Source organism: Balaenoptera ricei, chromosome 16 (genome assembly GCF_028023285.1).
Source record: "Balaenoptera ricei isolate mBalRic1 chromosome 16, mBalRic1.hap2, whole genome shotgun sequence".
Lineage (NCBI taxonomy): Eukaryota > Metazoa > Chordata > Mammalia > Artiodactyla > Balaenopteridae > Balaenoptera > Balaenoptera ricei.
The window spans coordinates 118,494,491-118,517,339 of NC_082654.1; the positions used below are offsets into that span (position 1 = coordinate 118,494,491).

Genomic DNA, 22,849 nt, shown 5'->3' on the forward strand with positions numbered 1-22,849 from the left:
TCCCCCAATCCACATGGTGCAGCCAAAAACAAAGAAAAGGAAAAGAAACACACTACAGTATAGTGTAAACATAACTTTTGTATGCATTGGGAAACCAAAAGCTTTGTGTGACCTGCTTTATTGCAATATTTGCTTTATTCTGGTGGTCTGGAACTGAACCCACAATATCTCTGAGGTATGCCTACACAACACCACTTACATTAGCACCAGAAAGAAAGAGTGAGAGGGAGGGAGGGAGGAAGAAAGGAAGGATGGAGAGACAATTTAGGTATAAACCTAACAAAGTATGTACAAGATATATACAAAGAAACAGCAAAACTCTGATGAAAGAAATTAAAGATGATCTAAATAAATGGAGAGATATTTCATGTCCATGACAAGAAGACTTAATATTATTAAGAAGTCAATTCTTCCAACTTGATCAAGAGATTCAACACAATCTCAATCAAAATACCCAGAATAACCAACACAGTATCAGTCAGTGGACTGATACTATTCAACTTGAACACTTACTATAAAACTACAGTAATCAAGACAGTATGGTATTGGTTTAAAAAAAGAAGGAAAGAAAGAAAAAAAAATACAAATAGATCAGTAGAACAGAATAGAGAGCCCAGAAACAGACCCACACAAATATATCCATACTGTGGATATAGTGAGGAAAAGTGATTTAATGGAGAAAGGATAGTCTTTTTCAACAAATGATGCTGGAATACTGGACATCCATATGCAAAAACATGAATCTAGACACAGACCTTACACCTTTCACAAAAAATTAACTCGAAATGGATCACAGACCTAATTGTAAAACATAAAACTTTAAAACCTCTAGGAGATAACATAGGAGAAAATTTAAGTGATACTGGGTTTGGCAACGAGTGTTAGATATAACACTAAAGGCACGATCCATGAAAGAAAAATTTACGTTGGATTCCATTAAAATTAAAAACTTCTGCTCTATGAAAATGGTGTTAAAAGAATGAAAGGACAAACCACAGACTCGGAGAAAATGTTTGCAAAGCACACATCTGATAAAGGACTTCTACCCAAATTACGCAAAGGACTCCTAAAACTAAAAATTAAGAAAACAGGACTTCCCTGGTGGTGCAGTGGTTAAGAATCTGCCTGCCAATGCAGGGGACCCTGGTTCGAGCCCTGGTCCGGGAAGATCCCACATGCCGCGGAGTGACTAAGCCCGTGCTCCACAACTACTGAGCCTGCACTCTAGAGCCCACGAGCCACAACTAATGAGCCTGAGTGCTGCAACTACTGAAGCCCGCGTGCCTAGAGCCCGTGCTCCATGACAAGAGAAACCACCGGGATGAGAAGCCCGCGCACCACCACGAAGAGTAACCCCCGCTCGCCACAGCTAGAGAAACCCCGCGTACAGCAACGAAGACCCAACGCAGCCATAAATAAATAAATAAATAAAGTTTTTTAAAAATTAAAAAAAAGAAAGAAAACAAACAATCAAAAAGTGGGTGAATGATCTGAACAGGCCCTTCACCAAAGAAGATATACAAATGGAAAAGAAGCATATAAAACGATGATCAGCATCCTATGCCATTAGGGAACTGTCAGATAAAACAACAATGAGAAACCATTACACATGTATTAAAATAGCTAAAAATCCAAAACACTGACAACACCAAGTGCTGACAAGGATGTGGCACAACAGCAACTCTCATACGCGGCTGGTGGGAACGCAAAATGATACAACCATTCTGGAAGACCGTTAGGAGCTTCTTACAAAGCTACATATAGTCTTACCATATAATCCAACAATTGTGCTCCTTGGTATTTACTTAAATAAGTTACAAACTATGTCTACACAAAACCTACACATGAATGTTTACAGCAGCTTTATTTATAATTGTCAAAACTTGGAAGCAGCCAAGGTGTTTGTTCTTCAGTGGGTGAAGAGATAAATAAACCATCGTGCATCCATACAATGGAATATTATTCAGCACTAAAAAGAAATGAGCGATCAAGACACAAAAATACATGGAGGAACTTTAAATGTATATTACTAAGTGAAAGAAGCCAGTTTGAAAAGGCTCCGTACTGTATGATTCCAAGTATATGACATTCTGGAAAAGGTAAAACTATAGACACTAAAAAGCTCAGTGGTTGCCAGGGGTTGGGGGAGGGGAGAAAGATAAATAAGTGGCGCACAGGGGATTTTTTGTATGATACGGCAATGGAGGATACAGACATTATACAATTGTCAAAACCCATAGAACTGTACAACATAAAAAGTGAAGACTAATGTAAACTACGGGTTTTAGTTGATAATAATGTATCAATATTTACTCATCAATGGTAACAAATGTACCATGCAAATGCAAGATGTTAATAACAGGGGAAACTGTGTGGGGTTGGGGGAGAGGGTGGTATATGGGAGATCTCTTTACTTTCTACTTAATTTTTCTGTAAACCTAAAACTGCTTTAGAAAATAAAGTCTCTTAATATAGAGGTCATATTCAAAGGATGGGCGTAGAGTACAAGAGACCTTTCCCAGGTAGATAAGTGTGGTGGAATATACAAAGAGAATGATTTGAACAAAAGCACAGAGACAGGAGTACGTTTGGGTCATGGCAAGAGGATAAATTCTGAGGACTTTCTGTTCTTTCTAAAGCCAGCATAAAAGTTATTTTAGGTACTACAATTAAAGAGATATATCGACAATTTACAAAATTTATTCTTAAATGGTAGTTCTGTATATTTGCAACTCTGCTGTAACATGGATATTATGATATTCGTTTTCACGATGTTTCTTTCTTTGTTTCTTTCTTTTTAATCCAAAGCTTTGCAATGGCTTTTGGCCAAAAGACATTAAGGTTCCAATTTGAAGATCACAAGAATGAAATCTGAGGACCATGTTGACCAAATTAGCTTGGCTTTATTCCTTAACAAAAGACTGTCCCTAGTATAAGAAATACCAGAAAAGTGTATGTACAAATTAAAATAAATCTACCTCCAACATTAAGTAATTTACCTTGAATGGTGAGTTAGAAATGTCACATTTTCCTCCAAAGAATCATACACTACTGTTACATATAATACGTATTCATGTATTCAAGTTTTTGGTGCACCTATTACAAAACATGAATATGCCATGAAAACAATCTTTATCAAGAATCATTAATACTACATCCCATTAAAATTTTATTTTAACACCAAAACTTAAGAAAGTTAGAAAATGTCATTTTAAATACTGAATTTAACTTCTTTATTAATGTTCTTGCCGTCTCTTAAGGGGAAATGAAAAAGAGTGTGAAAAAAGTGAAAGCTGCAATTTAAGTATAGAATCTCATAAACAGAAGAAGTATTTGAAGGAACAAACTTTGTATTGCCAAAGTAAATTATGTGATTAAATACTGCTAAGGAAGAAAATTTCAAACTTAGTAAGGACAATTTTGTGGATCCCTAGACAGGGAAGTAAGTCTCAAACTTCTACTCAAGTCATGGATTTTTCTCCACAGTCTCTCACAATTTCATATTCATCAACACTGAAGGGAAAAATTTTCAGAATGAACATTTTATTATTATGTTGAATCATAATTTAATAACAGATTACACAACGGTGACCAGAAGTATCAGGTGTAGCAATGTAATTGTAGTAGCTGAGCTCCCAGACAATTATAAACAGCAGAGACCAACCACAGCTTCTTATCCAGCCAGGGACTTACAACGCTGTCAGGTATTAGAGCTTCCACACTAAGATCCCTTAAGCATCTTTCTTAAAAGCTGGCGTTCCATATTTTACTGTTACATTGACCAAAAATTTATGATCACAAAATAAAACAATGTGAGGTCAGTTTTCTCCAATCACACTGGCAAAGGTAAAGAAGAAAGTGATAATACTGTCTTGTGGGAAGGTCAGGAAGTAGGCCTTCTTGTATACTTTGGTGAGATATAAATTGGTGTAACCCATCAGCTGAAGGAAGATGTGGCTGCACTAAAAAAAGAAAAGGGACATAAAAACGTCTGCACCCTTTGTGCGTGTTCCACTTCTGGCAACATTATAAGGAGGTGCTGGCAACATGCATCCTGGAGGTGAGGAGTTACTGATCCCTCAGTCTTTATGGCAATGAAAGAGCCTAGTATGGCCGCAGCCCCATAGCGCCACCTGCATCTGGAAGCAGCCTGGTCCTTTGACCCCAACGTGCCATGTTATAAAAAAAAGGTTCAGAAGCATAGTGACTAATGTCTCTATATCGAACATGTATTACTTATGCAATAAAAGCAATAAGCAATACGCGTGAAACTTTTAAACAGAGCAGTAAAAAGAACTATGAACCAAGCACTGAGCTTTACAATTTAGTGCCTGCAACAACTCTACGGTACTACTTATTAAGCCTATTTTCCAGGTAAGAAAACGAAGATACAAGTCAATGAGCGGAAGGAAATTCAGCTATGCCTGTGTATTGCAAATTTTGAAAACTGCGTGTTTTCCTGATCCCTCACCATCCTCACAAATAGGCCATGAATAACCCACCCGGGTGACAGGCACCCCAGTGTGATAACGGTGGTCCCTGCCACAACCAGTTGCCCTTCGTGCCCACCCTTAACTGTGACCTAGTGACAGTCAAACACACCAATGAAATCCCCTCATGCCTTTGGCTTGCATAATCCAAATCTGGCTTGCAGTTCCAATCTGACCGCTTGGAACCGCTTCCTTATGTCCCTCTGCGTGTCACGCCATGCCCCACTCTCCTAGGACTCGTACATGTAATACATTACTTTCACTTTCATAGACCTCTCTGCGGTGTTATTCTACACCTGCGCATAATTGATCATCAAAAAAAAACCCAACAGAAAACATTTTCAAGTAGCATCATTATTCCTTACAACACAGTCTGACACTTAAAACCCTTCATCTTCATTACTATTCTACAGAAAATATTTTCAATGAATAGTATGAAAGAAAGTTACCAAGTGATTGAGAGACTGACATCAAATGAGTGAGATTTGCATGATTTTTTGCTTTGGAGCAAAGGGAGGTGGTTTTGTTGCTGTTTACTTGACTACGCTTCTGGTTTTTCAGGAATGAACAACATTTGCTCTTATAATTAGAAAAAATGTTATTTAAAAAAATTTAAACTTTAAGCAAAGGCAAAGCAATAATTAAAAATGGGAGGAGTCAATGAGGCAAGGACATTACTTACCTAGAAATAAAAAGGATGAGGCTAAAGCTACCTCAATCTGGGGCATGAAACAGCGAGGAAAACAAGCATCCTTAATTCCACCCTCTAAAAACATGATTATGCTATCAAAATCCAAGCAAAAATTCTATATAGCTCCAGCTCAATGTTAAGTGTAATGTCTATACAGTAGGCCTGTGCACAGGAACAAAAAAATCTTAATTAGCCCTGAGAAAACTTCCAAAAGTAGAGATACCAAGACATTTTAGAGAGTGGAATTCTGTGACTATGTGAATGAGAAACATTTGTAAGTACAATAAATGAGAGTATAAAAACTTATGCAAGTAAAGATAGCCAAGGGAATAAGGTTTTCTGCTTTTTCTTTTTAAATTTCTTCAAAATTCTTAAAATTTTAAATTTAAATTTCTTAAAATTTTTTAAAATTTTCTTTTCTTAAGTTTGTTTTGCTTTATTGAATTTTTTATTACAAAATACATGCTCATTTTATCAAGCAAAAAGAAAATCTAATGATTCTCCCCTCCCCTCAAAACTCCATCCCCTGAGGTAACCAAATCCATCAACAACCTATGTTCAGACAAATCTATGACTGTCCTTTTTCTTTTTGTTTTCAAAAGTGGATTGTACTATACTCACAAGAAATAATGCACATCCTTCCAGTTTACTATGTGTAGTCCTAACTCATTATTAAATTATCTTAATCATATTCCATACAACAGAAAACCATAATACATTCAACCAGTCCCATTAAGGTAAATTTAGTTTGTTTCCAGTGTTTTTGCTTTACAAACATTGTTGTAATACATATCCCTATAAATATGTCCTTACATACTGATGCTTTAACTTCTATAGCAGAGATTCCCAAAACTGGGTTGCTGGAGCAGAGTAAGCATGTTTCTGTTCTATTTTAATACTGTTTCTAAGTTGCTCCCCACCCCCCCAAAAAAAAAAGTTGTACAATTGACACTCAAATCAGCAACATTTCGAAAAGACCGTATCATCAACACTTGAAAGAGGATTTTTTTTTTTTTTTTGGCCAATCTAATAGATAAAATGTTATCAAATAGAAACTAGTCATTTTAATGTCCTATGACTTGTGAATTTAATGTCTTTCACATGTTTACTGGCCAGTTGCTTTTCATCTTCCATGAGGGTCTACTCATACAGTTGACCATTTTTCCTTTTGGTACTTTGTCATTTTCTTCACAGTGTCTAACAGCGCTTTGCATACTGGGGATATAATATCTTGTCATGTTACTATAAATATTTTCTCCTAATCTTTCTTCTGACTTCAATTATGATTCCATTTGCTACATTACTAGATTATAAATTTTACAAACCAATTAAAAGAATATAGCATTGGATTGAGGGTTATAAGAAGCAGACAACGATGCTTTTGCTTTACACATGAGATTTCTGGACTCTTCACAGACTTTAGCTGCTACCTAACATAAGCAAGAAGGACAGAGGTTAGCTTTTTTTTATCATCAACAGATTATGTCAATAATCCCTGTTTCTAAAAATCACTTTAGGGTTTCCCTGGTGGCGCAGGGGTTAAGAATCCGCCTGCCAATGCAAGGGACACGGGTTCGAGCCCTGGTCCGGGAAGATCCCACATGCCGTGGAGCAACTAACCCGTGCGCCACAACTACTGAGCCTGTGCTCTAGAGCCCGTGAGCCACAACTACTGAGCCCATGTGCCACAACGACTGAAGCCCGCGCGCCTAGAGCCCGTGCTCCGCAACAAGAGGAGCCACCGCAATGAGAAGCCCGCGCACCGCAACGAAGAGTAGCTCTCACTCGCCACAACTAGAGAAAGCCCACACGCAGCAACAAAGACCCAATGCAGCCAAAAATAAATAAATAAATAAATAAATATTTTTTAAAAATCACTTTAAAGAAAAAATTTGGACAGTTTCCCACCATTTTACCTTAAGAGGAAGAGAGAAGAGGAAATTTAAGCAAAAGAATGTAATGGTCTTTTACAAAAGAGAATTTATGAGAAGAATCCCTTCCTTACTAGGATAATAAACTATAGAAATACATATTATTAGTATATATTATCACAGATATTACACACACACAGTAAACTCAGTATTATTGTTAGATGCCCAAAAGATAGGAGCTTATGTGTCAGGCACTATGTTAAGTGCTTTCCACGAGGATCTCATTTAATTCTCACAACAACCCTATGAGATCTGCACCTCCATTAAAAGATGAGGAAAAGAGTCTCTGAGAAGTGATTTTCACTTGCCCAAGGCACACAGCTACTATAAAATCCCAATACTACACTATTTAGCAGGAAATGGGTGCAAGGTCAAACCTTCCAAAAGACAAAAATATTATTAGATATTATCATATATGCATACTCTTGCCAGATTTCTGACACATTTCTAAAATCTTACCATATACCTACATCCGACTTAAATATGAATATCTTTAGAAGGTTTTTGAATGTCAAAGTAACCTCAACACTGTCTTATAGGAGACTATGTTGGCAAACATGGTCCAACTGACGAGTCTCTTTTTGTTCAATAGCCATAAACACGGCATCAGATGTGCTAGATCCTAGACAGGGCAAGGCAGACATGAAAATTGAGGGAAAAAAGGGTAAATATGCCCTCTAGGAGCCCACTGTTCAGTTAGTTAGAGAAGAATGGGTAAATAAATAGCTCCAATAAAATGTGGTAAATGCCATGACTGCCAATGTACATGAAGTGCTACAACACCACAGAAGACAGAGTGTCACTATCTGCAGAAGTGTAGGAAGTTTGCCTAGAAGAGGGGACATTTGAGCTAGGTATTGAAGGATTTGTAGGGATTTTCCAGGAAGAGAAAAATGAGAATGGCACAAATTAGCAGAGAGAAAACTTGTACAAAGACATGGACAAATGCAAAGGCACAGTCCATTTGGGGAAAGGTTGGAGAAATAAGTATAGCATGGTCACAAAGTCAGATGTTTCAGGAAAAAAATGAAGGATAAGAGTGGTAAGTTGTACTGGGACAAGATGATAAAAGACTTTTTGTGCAACCCTAAGATGTTTAGACTTTACCTTATTTATGATGGATAACCATAAAACGTTTTTAAATAGAAGAATGACATCATATCTGTGTTTTGTAAAGATAAGTGGTGAGGCCGGCTGTCCATTAGAAGACAGTGTGGAAGCAAGGAGACAATTTAGGCAACTGTTCAAATGCCTTAGATGAAAGATGATGAGGGCCAGAACCAAAGCAGTGGCACACAGCTGAACAGAGGATTGGGTTTAAAAGTCACGTAGCAGGCAGAACTGAAAGTATTTGTACCTCATTACTTGAGAGGGGAAGAAAGGTTTCATTAATGACTCAGATTTCTAATTGAAGCAAAGATCACAAACAGATAAAAGGATTCTTCAGGATTCCTTGTAAATGTGTATTAGGTATTTTGCTCATCCTTCCAGAGTCGTCATCAATTTCTGAGTAAACTTACAGCTTAGACTTAGCTCACTGGAAGGTTCTGGAAAACAGCATGTACTAGTTTTGACTGACACCTCACCACAGTCTGGATCTCAGAGCATAGAGAACTTTTAAGCAGGTAGGATACTCTGTAGAAGAGAAGTGATTTGACCAAGTGCATGTACATTCTGAACAGTACACTGAACCAAAATTTCCCAACTCAGAGAGCAATTCATTACACTGATTCTTCAAATACCTGGAGAATTTCAGGCTGATCAGTTCCACATATTGAGAGATTCAATGGAGACTTAAGTAGACATCCACACAATCTAAGCCATGCCATTTTATACCTAGTAACAGCTTTGAAACCCAACCAGACTTTGCAAAATGCAGCATGGAGTCACAAGAAGATTTTAGTTATTGCTTATATACCTGCTCTACTGGACCCAGTAAAGTGAAATAGCACAGTTTCCTGGCATGCCTAATGCTTTTTTCTTTTTTTTTTTAATTTTGGCTGCGCCAGGTCTTAGTTGCAGCATGCAGGATCTTTTAGTTGCGGCATGCGGGCTTCTTAGTTGCTTCACGCGAACTCTTAGTTGTGGCATACATGTGGGATCTAGTTCCCCAAGCAGGTATCTGAACCCAGGCCCCGTGCACTGGGAGAGCAGAGCATTACCCACTGGACCACCGGGGAAGTCCCCCTAATGCTTTAATAAGATTCAAAGTTGTCAAAACCTCAAAGAGATGCTAAAAATGTCAAATCTCTTAAGAAATCAACTTTCAAAGTATCCAATCATCACTGAAATATCATTCGCTATTACTTATATTTGGCAAGATGCTAAATTAGTTCAATGGAAAAGATATACTGAAAAAGAGCAGTTCATTTAAAAAAACAATACTTTTTTAAAAACTATATATTTATACAGCACTAAGCAAGTTGAATTAAATAAATTACCTTATCATACAATTTGATCCTTACAGCTCTGAGATGGATAAAGTAGGCATTATCATTATCCCCATTTTGTAGATGAGGAAACTGAATTGCAGATCAATCCAGAATCACACTTATGAATCTTATTTTCACGTATCTTCTGACTTTGAGTTTGTGTCTCTTCCACTAGATTGCAATGCTTCCCTTTTCTTACTATTTCATTTAAGTTGCTGAGAAAGATAAAACACAGCATTAAAACTATTTCTTTGTTGTCAACATTTTATTGCATGGTACTGTAGATGAAACTCTTACACAAGCGCTAGGCCTTCCTCTGCATAACACCGGTAAGCCTGAAATTCTCCTCTGCACACCACTCACAAACAGGTGGGCACTGGGATCGCTGATGGTGTAATAAATTTCTCTCCAGCTCCTACACCTATCATTACAATCGTCCCAGAAGAGTCTGCCTCCTGAATACAACACCTCCATGGTAGTGATGAATAAACACTTTCAAAGGCTGATCATTTTGAGTTGAATTTTTAACCATTATGACTTTCTTCAACTGGAAGGATAGTTGTTGTTACAAAAATGTACAATATGTGCAAGACATAAGTATAACCATTTTACACAGCTATCATTTCAGAAGGATCACAAATAGTGAGTTGAAAGGAAAGCTAAATTAAAGAGCAGAGACTGTCATACAGAGTGAAGTAAGCCATAAAGAGAAAAACAAATATCGTATATTAACACATATATGTGGAATCTAGACAACTGGTACAGATGAACCTATTTGCAAAGCAGAAACAGAGACAAAGATATAAAGAACAAATGCATGGACACCAAGGAGGGAAGGGGAGGTGGGATGAACTGGGAGATTGGGATTGACATATATACACTACTATGTATACAATAGATAACTAATAAGGACCTACTGTATAGCACAGGGAACTCTACTCAGTGCTCTGCGGTGACCTAAATGGAAAGGAAATCCAAAAAAGAGGGAATATATGTATACATATAGCTGATTCACTTCGCTGTACAGCAGAAACTAACACAACATTGTAAAGCAACTATACTCCAATTTAAAAAAAAGAAAAGAAAGCAATCTATTCAAAATGTTGATCAAAGCAGAAGTCAGAGTGATGCAGAGCTAAGAGACAAGAAACACAGACAGGCTCTAGAAGCTGGAAAAGATAAAGATAAGAATTCTTCCATAGAGCCTACGGAAGGAACAAAGTCTTGCTAACCCATTTTGGACTTGTGACCTCCATAACTGCAGCCTAATAAATCTGCATTGTTTTAAGCCAAAAAAAAAAAAAAAAGTAATCTACTATACTTCAAAGTTAACTTGGAAAACAAGTATTACAATAGAAGAGGATATATCTGAAAAAAAAAAAAAACCACCACCAACAACAAAAAACCACACACACACATTTAGATCCTTTAAGGATAATAATATACATGCAGACAACTATTTCTAGATATAATAGGATATTGCACACTTTCTGAATCCATGAAGAACGATAAGGATAGTTTGGATATCATTTTAGAGTTAAATATTTAGTACTATATGACGTTCAAATTCTGTAAAAACTGATAGTACTATATGACACATCAGCCTCTGTCATCCAAAATACAAAATTAAAAAGGAGGTTAGGGCTTCCCTGGTGGCGCAGTGGTTGAGAATCTGCCTGCCAATGCAGGGGACACGGGTTCGAGCCCTGGTCTGGGAGGATCCCACGTGCCGCGGAGCAACTGGGCCCGTGAGCCACAACTACTGAGCCTGCGCACCTGGAGCCTGTGCTCCGCAACAAGAGAGGCCGCGATAGTGAGAGGCCCGCGCACCGCGATGAAGAGTGGCCCCCGCTTGCCGCAACTAGAGAAAGCCCTCGCACAGAAACGAAGACCCAACACAGCCAAAAATAAATAAATAAATAAATAAATATTTTTTTTAAAAAAAGGAGGTTAATTTTTAAATTATACCAACTCAAGAGTACAATATTGTAAACCTTTAAAAAGAAAAAGACGTTGCTCTCTGTGCAACACTTCACTTGAGACTTTAGATACCAGTCCAAATTTTATTTCCCTTGGAACATTCGCCCCATTTATAATGATAACAAGATCTCTTTAATTAAGCCTGATGGTAACAGAGTTGATCGTGTAATAGGTATTCAAATGATATTAAGTAACAATGTGTTGTTTTTAACTTCACCATTCAGAGGGCTGAATCAGCCATACTTCCTGGTTCATGGCACACTATCATTATTTTCTTCACTTATTTATTCCTTTTTATCTCCTTAGCCCATTCCCACGCACTGGGCCCCAAAGGCAGCATGCTAACGTGTTTAATGAGTCCTTTCTGTAAGCGTTCTTACGAGAAGTCTACTGTGCTGAACTTATGAATTTTTAATTCCCATGAATGATAAATATACCTCACACTCTTACATTTTTCACCAAGCACTAGATTCTTCAGATCCATTCATGATGGTTCTGTTTAGCTAATCTATTACTTCTAATGGTTGCAGACAACTCCACGATGTGCACCCGTCATTCTACCTCCCCCTCTCCCTCTCCCAGCAATGGTCACCCAATTACCTCCTACCCCCCTCCACTACTAATAACACAGCAGCGAATAACCTTGCTCACGTCCTCTTGGGGACCTAAGGCACACATTCCAGTGTCCGTCTGTGGGAATGGAGTTGCTGGGTCACAGAGTCACTAACAGTTAATCTGCCTAAGTAATGCCAGACTGCTTTGCAGACAGCTGCCTGAGACTATGCTCCCACCAGCCACACACAAGCTTTCCTCTTTACTGTCCCCTGCCCTCCCTCGGCTTTGCCACTTACTAGCTTCATAAGGACCACGAACAAGTCTACCTCTGAGCCCTGTTTTTCTTTTCACTAAAATTAGACTATTTACTCCCATTCCCTGCTGTGGTTGTTGGGAGACACAAATGTTTTAAATAACATGTAAGTAAGGGATAGAAATAGGTGTCTACAGATGTAAGCAATTATTGTTGTAAGTTTTGTTCTTATGATAATTTCTAATCATCCTGCACCGCTCCTCCCCCCCACACACACACCTCTGCCAAATGAAAGGAGATAAGTGAATAAAGCTGAAGCATGGAAAAATGAAACTCTGTCCTGGATACTGAAACACTGAGGGAGACTGAAACAGAATGGGGAAAATACTTTTTCTTCTTTATTTACTTAATCAAATATTTTATTAAGGACTATATACCTGGCACTCTACTAGTAGTAAAATATAAAAATTTGTAAGCAAATATACACATAGTACATGAGCTAATTTTCCATCTATGCCTTAAATTTTGTACATACATTTTATTCCAAGATGTAATTACCTCAAAGTTGGTTGCTTCTGATATCACAACATAACAGCTCCTATTTATTGAGCACCTACTGTATCAGCGTATCATGTATATTTCCCCAAACACTTAGAACAATCCTTACAAGGTGGATGTTATTACTCTAGTTCCACATATAAGCAAACACAGTTAAGTGATTTACCCAACAGAGCAATTAAATGGGAATTAATTGGCAAAAGAGTGAGAAAACCCCAACAGGTTATTCTCAACTCCAAGCTTCCTCTTTCCACTCCACTTCATTTCCTCTTAAAAGACATGTTCAAAGATACCTTTAGCAGAGGCCAGACTACCATAGGAGCTGTAAAGATATGAACCAAATGCCAAAGAAATTACAAAGATGCAAACACAGTTCAACAATAAATCCTAACATTTATTTAGTATTTATTACATACCAAGTGCTTTATGTGTTTTATTTATCATCCTTATAAAAATATTGTAAAAAAAAAAAATTGTAAAGGAAGTATCCTCATCTCTATTTTCAAAGGTTTGGAAACTGAGATTCAGTTTACCGAGGTCACACAGCTGCTAACTAGTTAAAACTCAGACTAAAACACAGGTCTTCCTAACTCCAAAACCATGGTTTCTGACTAAATGAGCACTTACTTGAGAGTAATAGACATGTTCTAAAATTGGGTTGTGGTGATGGTTTTCCAGCTCTGTAAGTATACTAAAAGTCATTGCATTGTACGCTTTAAATGAGTGAATTTTATGTATATAAATTATATCTCAATACAGCAGTTTTATAAAAGACTTCTTTTTAACTGTACTTTCTTTTACAAGCTTGTAAAATCTTACTGACATCAATTCTTTCAATATTCACCTTTTGTCCATAGTTAAATCATAAATCATAGTTTCAAAATTCTCAGATTCAGTACCTGCCAAAGGAACAGTTCTCCTGTGTATTTTCCCCTTTTCCCCCATTCTGATCTGATATCATTCATTCTCTAGAGATGTCTTTTTCTTGTACAGTTAAGCATACACTGCCTTTTGATTCTACAGTCCTACTCCTGGTATTTAATCTCCTACACACACAAAAAAGATGTGGGTAGGGGAATACCTATGTCAACAGAAAGATCTATCCAAAAACATACATAGCAGCTGTATTCATAGCAGCCAAAGAGGAAAACAATCCAACGTCTGAGGAATGGGTGAGCAATTCGTGGTATATTCGTACGAGTTATTACTCAGCAACAAAGAGGAATAATCTACTAATTATTATTAATAATAATGATACTAATACCTACAACATCATGGATAAATATCAGAAACATTATGCTAAGGGAAAGAAGCCAGGCACAGAAGAAAACACATAGGTAAAGCAAATCTATGGTGAAAGAAATCAAAACAGTGCTTGCCCGGAGGGTTGAAGGGAGTTTAATGGAGAAAGAACCCCAGTGAACTTCTTAAGAAAATAAATATTCCGTCGTGATGGGGCATAATGTTTGTAAGAGTGGGAGAATTGACACTTAAATCTGGTGAGTTTTATTGTATATAAATTATACCTCAATAAAGGTGATTCATAAACTTGCACACACACCAACATATACACAAAGGGAAGAAAAATCTGTTATGCTTAACTTGACCTCCAAAGAAACAGAACCTTAAAAATCCCAGTTCCACCCTTCTAACATCTAATAATCCAGTTACAGACCTCAGTTCACTCATTTTTTTAAATTAATTTTTATTGGAGTACAGTTGATTTACAATGTTGTGTTAGTTTCTGCTGTGCAGCAAAGTGAATCAGTTATACATGTACATGTATCCACTCTTTTTTAGATTCTTGTCCCATGTAGATCATTACAGAGTACTGAGTGGAGTTCCCTGTGCTATACAGTAGGTTCTTATTAGTTATCTATTTTATATATAGTACTGTGTATATGTCAATCCCAATCTCCCAATTTATCCCTCCCCCCTACCTATTCCCCCCTGGTAACCATAAGTTTGTTTTCTATATCTGTGACTCTATTTCTGTTTTGTAAATAAGTTCATTTGTACCCTTGTTTTAGATTCCACATATAAGCAATATCATATGATATTTGTCTTTCTCTGACTTACTTCACTCAGTATGACAATCTCTAGGTCCATCCGGTTCTCTCATTTCTAATCCAGATATCTCGGGATCTACTTGGTATTTATTTTGTGCCAGTGGAAAAAGAGACCTGATCAACCATTCTCAGTACAAGAGTCCTTTCTTTACTTAAAGTTCATTTAAACAGCCTACTAAACTATGACATTCTGGAGAGTAAAAACTGGTTCTTATTTACCCAGGGTTCCCCATGTTTGCCTGATATCTCTTAAGTGCCAAATATATTTTGGATAACAGATTAATGATTCAACTAAAAAAATTCAGTTTTGGAATTCCCTGGTGGCGCAGCGGTTAAGAATCCGCCTGCCAGTGCAGGGGACACGGGTTTGAGCCCTGGTCCGGGAAGATCCCACATGCCGCAGAGCAACTAAGCCCGTGTGCCACAACTACTGAGCCTGTGCTCTAGAGCCCGCGAGCCATAACTACTGAGCCCGCGTGCCACAACTACTGAAGCCCACGTGCCTAGAGCCCATGCTCCGCAACAAGAGAAGCCACCGCAATGAGAAGCCCGCACACTGCAACAAAGAGTAGCCCCCGCTCGCCACAACTAGAGAAAGCCCGTGCACAGCAACGAAGACCCAACGCAGCCAAAAATAAAATATAAATAAATACATAAATTTATAAAAAAAAAATAAATAAGTGGTGTGCTGGAACTAGCTAATACCAGCTTTCAAGACAGCCAACTCTGTACATCTCTTTCCAACTCCACATTCACCTCTCACTGTCAGGTTGAAATCAACCACGATGGAAGTATTCTGTGATACTGTTATTTATAATAAGAAATATATATTTGGTCTTCAACCCATTCCTGGCACAGAGTTCCTAAAACCCTTGGGATTTCCTAAGTGAGGAGAGCAGTAAAGGAGTCTTGTTATGTTAATGAGCTTTTGGAAAGCTCCTAAGGAAGGGAGGCTGGTTGCCAGTAGAGCCAACCACGTGCAGGGTTGGAACTGAAAGTCCCCACGCACCCCCTCAACCTCTAGGGAGGGGATAGGGACTGGAAATTGAATCAATCGCCAGTGGCAAGGATTTAATCAGTCATGCCTATGTAATGAGGCCTCCATAAAAACCCAAAAGGAGGGGCTCAGCAGAGCTTCCAGGAGGGAGATGGAGCTTCCCTGGGGAGACAGAGGGAGAGTGATGTGCTCCAAGAAGACATGGAAGCTCCGAGTCCTTTCCACAGACTTTGCCTTATGCATCTCTTCCATCTGGCTATTGCTGAGTTATACCCTTTCATAATAAACCGGTAATCTAGTAAGTAAGGTGTTTCTCTGACTTCTGTGAGCTGCTCTAGCAAATTAATCAAACCCAGGAAGGGGTCACTGGAACCTCTAATCTATAACCAACTGGACAGAAGCACAGGGGATAAGCTGGGCTCGTGACTTGCATCTGAAGTTGGGCAGGGGGTGTGGGGGGCAGACTCGTAGAACTAGGCCCTTAACCTGTGGGATCTCACGCTATCTCTGGGTAGACAGTGTCAGAATTGAGTTGAATGACAGGGCACCCTGCTGGTGTCAGAGCATTGCTTGCTTAACATGGGGGAAACCCTAAGACCCCCAAATACACACTGGAATTAGTCACCAAAAGTCGTATTTTCCCTACAGAAACAGGCAAATGCTATAAATCAGGGCTTTTGGGTTTTGTTTTGTTTTGTTCTTTGAGAGCCCGTTTACCAGCATATCACTGATCATATCTCAAATTTAAGAAAGAAGAAGGGGAGGAGGGGAGGGGAAAGAGGAAAGAGGGGAGGGGGAAGGGGAGGAGGAAAGAAAGAAAACCTAAAGGACCCAAAGAGGCCAAGCAGTTGTCCCCCTGCTCTCCACCTAAGTGAAGTGTCCCACTTTGACTCCCATTCAAATCCCTTGCCTTTGGTGAATGTTCAATCACCAGCCCAGACTCACTGAGATGTCCTCTTGCTATTTCTCCTTGCAACTAATAAATTCCCGATGCTCTAAGACATCATGAATTGCAAAAAGCAAAATTTCTTTAAAATCAGATTTTCTGGAGAAAATCAACCACTTAAAATAAACAATACAAAATGAACTTGAAAGTTCTCAACATTTGGAAAAGTATCCTAACATTAGGAATGCCAAAATATGAGTGGGGGAAATGCTTCTGTATCACTTTATTACTAATTATCTCTACCTCTCTTTTAGAGTTTAATTTTTTTTTTAATCATAGACTATTTTAGCTGGAATAAACCCTAGAAATAGTTTATTCCAACTCTCTCCTTTTCCCAGTGGAGAAACTGAAGCCCAGGAGATGATAAGATTCTGCGGATCCGGTGCTACTGTTACTTGGGGGAGGGGGACTCCATTCCTGGCCTCCTGACTTCACCACCATTGCTCTGTCCATTTCTCAAGCAGACAGGGGTTCCAATCCAGTTTCAGCCCTTACCAACCATAACTTGCACAGCCTTCCTGAAGCTCACTTTCCTTGTGTATAAAACAAGGAGGGGTAATGATTTCTACCCTACAGTTTCTTTTGAAGTACATAGCGTCTAGTATGAGAGACACAAGAAATCACGGCTGTTATTAGTAAAGATGCATATGTCTTCTCCAATTAAATTCTGAACTTTTTTTTTAACATATAAGGATATTTACTTGCAGCACTGTCTGTAGGGGCCAAAAAACTAGAAACAAGGCAAACATTTATTAATAGGGAAATTAGGAAATAAATTATGGTCTACCCACACTGTGAATATGAGGTCACCATAAACAAGAATAAATCAGATTGCTTTTTCAGACAGTTCTCCATGCCTTTTGGTACACATTTCCATTCTGTGGCACTTTTCAGGGAGGAAATTAGGAAGTATAAGTCTATTTCCTGATGCACCTCTCCTTAAATTCTTAGGTACCTTTATCTACATTTTCTTCCCTTCTTGATTATACACTAAAGGCCAAACTAAATATGAGGCACCTGAATAAATGATACCAAAGATCTAGACATGGAAAATTTTCTGGTGCTGGCTCTCTGTGAGTCTTGTCCTATGTAAACTCAAAGTCACCTGGATTATGAACTTCTTGACAGTACAAACCAAGACTCTGTGTACCTGGGAGTCCCTTTCACATGACAGGAGTGCAAAGTATTGTTCATATAATTAATGCTGCTCCTAAATCTGAATGCCAGATCCTTCTCAATATTTATCTGATCATCAAACATGAATTGAAGGCCTACTGTGTGTCCAGCCCTGTGTTTGATGCTAAAGGGCAAAGCTGCAGTGGCAGAGCGTCTTTTTCCCAGATTCCATATAAAATGTCATGATGTGAAAAAAAGAGGGACAAGAGAAGCCCCACACCTGTAAGCAGATCCTTGGCATTAAGTCATGGCATTACCCAGAGGAGCTACACAGCACAGAAATGCAGTTCCATGCTGGAGGGACAAAATAGCTACTAATGAATCACCATAGTTACCTTTAAAACACTTTGGAAAACAGCCTGCCAAATCAGCCACACACAGTTCTTTAGCCTACACTGGCATTTAAATTAACTTCCATTCTGCCCCTTTCCTCTACCAGACCAAGTCCAAATATTCATGCCCTCCCTGCCCAGAAAACAAAATGTATGTTCAGGCCAATTTTTCAATATTTCCCTTTTCTTAATATTATCTGAAAAATGGCAGCAACTGAGCATCACCTGATGAAAGAAATACCAAAATAACTTATTTCGTATTTTAAAGCTCTAACTCCAAACACTAGTTCACTTAATCTTTATTTATTAATATAAATTGTCAAGTACTAAAGACAGTTTCTTCTAAAATACCACTTCTACTCAGTTCTGAACACATATAACTTTCATGTTAAGTGTGTTTGCTTTCTTCTCACCCAACATAAGACACTTACTAATTAATCCATACAGGACCATCCCAAGAGAGGAAATTCAGGAGTAATTTCCATAAAACATCAAAGAATTGGTTCTATTTTGGTGCCGTTGATCTCACTCCCATGGTCAAACAGGAACCTGATTGGTTCCAGGAAAAACCTATGTCCTTTGGAACAGACAAATCCATTGGAAGATACAGTTTGCCCCCTGTATCAAACACAAAGGGACAAGTGTCCAAGGTGTAATTCAACCATGAGTATAGATTTTGAAGATTTATCACATCCTTTAGGGTCCAATCAGGAAAAAGATACTCAAACAGATACTGCACCTAACTTTGATAGAACGTTCAATCTATAACCACAGCTGTGCCTCTAGTACTTAAAAACATGGCTAATAGAAAGCACACAATATCAAAATAACTTTTAAAATTATATATAGAAGGCAATTAAAAAATTGTTAAGCTGTTTTCACATATTGACATGGGATGAAAATGAAAAATCGCAGTTAAATGGCCCTACTGTTCCAGGTACCTTAACACTAACCCAACATCTCACTGCATTTACATTTGCAAGACCCAAGGGTAGAGTTATGTGAACAACAACCCAGTCAATACAGACAGGGAAAGGTTACTTCAGATCTGATTACATCATGAATAACCTTGATCTTTTCAGAAGGGTAGACTTTAATAAGTTTGGAGACATTGTAGCAAGGCTAAACATTCCACTTACAATTCATTAACTCAGAACCATTCTTAAGTAAAGGTGTCAGGTACCTGGTCTCACCAATTTCAGGTATTTATTCAAAAAAGTAAAAATGCCATTTATATAAGCTAGAATTTCACATGACCACCAATTTGGATTATAATGATTTCCTATAACAACAGTAACACATTCTATAAAAATATACAAACATTTTGTGCATAAAATAATGGATAACTTTTAAATATAGATGTTACTACTTGGAAATTAACCTAAGAACAGCCACTGAGAGTCCAGAACAATTACATTATTTTCAATTACCGAAATATTATTCTAGAATTAGGCAGACTCACTTGCTCAATGCATTAACACTGTAAAGGGGGGAAAAAACAGAGGTACTGAATAAAGGAAAACGACAGCCCTAATGTAACCACTGCCACAAAAATGCAAACAAATTCAGAATCCACAGTGTCTCTTTGGATTCCAAAACACACCATTGGTCTTTATATTGTCTGAAGGACACTGAGCCACATTTCCTGCTATGGAGTTTCACACAGGCTCTAAATGGTTCATCATAAATAACCATCTAACTACGGTCCAGATTCACAACTCACTTATTCATCCTCCACGGATTTGAGAACTAAGAGAAATCGGCCCTCTAGATATGAGTAGCTGGATTGAAGATATTCAGTGGATTGCTCGATTTCAGTCAGTTTTTGTCTCAGAGCTGTGGTTTTAACTTTACATTCACTTTCAATATTGAAAATTTGCTTCCTTGAAGATGCATCCATTTGAGCCCAGGTCAGCAGATTAGAAAGATGCCTAAACTGCTCTGCCAGCAATCCATGTCCGCTCTGAGACTGTCTCCCTCTGGTTTTCCTACTAGAACCTTCTTGTGATGGCCTACCCTCCCGGAAAAAGTTCTGGTATCACCCTAGCACGTCTCCTGGCTGTGCTTTTACCAGAAAGCCACCTCTTCCAAAATCAGACAAGCCACACTTGCTCTCAAAAAAAGCAAAATTAAAACTCAGAATCGAAGTAGCAATAAAAACCACCAATAGCTTCTGTCAAGACTTAAAAGTCTTCTTTTGAAGACCTCCCCCTTGATTCCCTAAGGATTTTTAGAGATGACAACTGCAGGAAAGATATGATAGGGGCTAGGAGATTTGTGTGTTTCAAGGGCAATTCCACGTAACTTGAAACTAGGTAAACTACTGCTTTCAAGGCTATGTTCGGTTTTGGGAACGGTAATATTTCTCTTTTTTCCTAAAATAGGTAATGTATGCACATGGTTTAAAAAAAGAAAAAAAAAAGTCCCAAAAGGTGTGTGAAACTGAGTCTCCCTCCCACCCGTCCCCCAGCTCCCTTCCCAAGGACAACCACTGTTTAAGTCCTCCTTCTGTAGACCTTCTATGCACATGCAAACATACGCGCGTGTTTTACACCAATTACCCCCTATTACACACACACACACAGTGGCAGCTGCAAAACTGTTACTAAACGCCTCTGAGCTTAAAGGTGGCAACCTGCTCAGGGGTGTGGGGCGGGAGGAAGGAGACCTATCTTGAAGCTGCGTTTTGCACATCACGCAACCACTTTTTACTTCGAGGGTGTTTTACTTGCGCGCCGAGGCAAGGCTCTCAAAGATCAGGGGAGAAGGTAAACCCACCGCAAGCCATCCCTTAGCACTGCACTCCATATCCGCACTGGCCTGCACTGTTTCTACGTCCCAATCTTCAAAGTAGATTTTGTATTCTCACTGGGTTAAATGAAGTATCTCGACTCACCTTCAGAAAAGAAAGGGAGGCGAAAAAAAAAAAAAAAAAAAAGCCTAACTCTGAAGGTAACTTTCAGAACCAGGTGATTTCCTTCCTCCCTGCCAACGTGGGCAGCCGACTTCGCTCGTGTCCTGCGGACGGTTCAGCCTGGCACGGAGTCGGAGGGGCGAGCCGAGGACACAGAAGCCCAAAGACGGGAGACCGAGGCGAGGGCGTCCCGAGCCCCGGGCCGCGCTTTTCCTCTGGACAAATGTTTCCCAGCGGGAGCCCCGCAGGTTCGGGCCCTCCCTCCCTCCTTCCCCGGGATGCTCGCTCGCGCGCGCGCCGGGACGGACTGCGAGCTCCCGCCTCTGCCCGCGGCCGCAACTTTGGTCCCGCGCCCTCGGGCGCAGCCGGACCCCCAGCGGCCGCAGGGACCCGGTCCCCTCCGCTCGCCTCGCCGGCTCCGCCCGGCACCCCCAGGAGAGCAGGGCTCCCGGCGGCGCCCCCGCGCGCGCCCGCCCCTCCGGCTCCCGGGCCCCCCGCCCCGGGCCCCCCGCGCGCCCCCGCCGCGCAGGAAGCCACAGGTAGGGGGGCGGCGCGGCGCTCACCTGCGCAGGAGGGGCGCTCTCGGCGCCGGCCGGAGACGAGGAGGCGGAGGAGGCCATGTTGTGGAGCGGAGGCGGCTCCTTCCAGAAACTCCGCTCTCCCCTCCCCGCCCCGCTCCTCCGGCCCCCAAACGTGAGCCCTCTCGGAGAAAAGTTCGGCGGCGGCTCAGGAACGCCGAGCGCGGCCCCGCGGCGCCCGCCCCGCGCGGCGTCTCCTCCCCCTGCCGTGTCCGCAGCGCCCGCCAGGTGCCCGCCCGGGGCCGGTGCGCGGGGGGCGGGCCCCGCTCAGGTGGAGGCGCGGGGCGGCCGGGCCCGCTCCCCGCTGGCCGCCGGGCCCCGGCGAGCATGCCCAGTCGGGCGGCGCTGGGGGTCGGAGCGGCGCCGGGCGGAGGGGGCGGGGCGGGGGGGGAGTTGGGGGGCGTCTCACCTGGGGAGCGGGGGGCGGAGGGAGCTCCGGGAAGGGAGGGAGGGCAGGTCCTGTTTCCTGCGGGCTGCTGAAGAGCGTTCCATTATAATAACAAAATACTAATACTGCTAATAACAATAAGCTCTGATGATTTGCTTAATTGGTGCTTATTCAAGCGCTAAGTGAATAAAATCTTTAGGCAATTTTGCTTTCGCGCTTTTATTATTATTCATCTACAGCCTGCAATCCATGCAGACGCAGTGTTTGCCAGGCAGACAGCTTCAAAACAATGTCCATAGCCTCCCTTTCACCCCACCGAGGTCCCAGCAGCACCTAGGTGGCCTCAGCTACCTGTCCAATGAAAATATAAAACTCTGGAGCAGTGTGAGGTGCGAGGGTGTGAAGTAGACACTGAGCCTCATCCATCAAGGAAACAGGGGGCAGGACCTCTGCGTGTCCTTGCTTCTAGGAGCTCCTGTCCTCGGGGACGGTTGGATTCAGGACGCTGCTCTCCCGGAACTTATTATTCAGCTGGGGTGCCGAGCGAGGTAACTGCCCC

The 22,849-nt window shown here is 40.4% G+C and overlaps 1 protein-coding gene across 3 annotated transcripts in view; it reads right to left on the reverse strand.

Moving 5' to 3' along the window:
* The window catches only part of ANK3 (ankyrin 3), a 687,375-nt gene extending 665,215 nt beyond the window's left edge, over positions 1 to 22,160 (reverse strand). For 2 of the 3 annotated variants that reach the window (XM_059900926.1, XM_059900918.1), the window contains exon 1: positions 21,888 to 22,160. In XM_059900926.1, the coding sequence (XP_059756909.1) occupies positions 21,888 to 21,944 (57 nt within the window). In that variant the 5' untranslated portion in view covers positions 21,945 to 22,160. The remainder of the gene's footprint in view (positions 1 to 21,887) is intronic. The other variant, XM_059900920.1, reaches the window with a different exon arrangement.
* Positions 22,161 to 22,849: the final 689 nt, after the last annotated feature.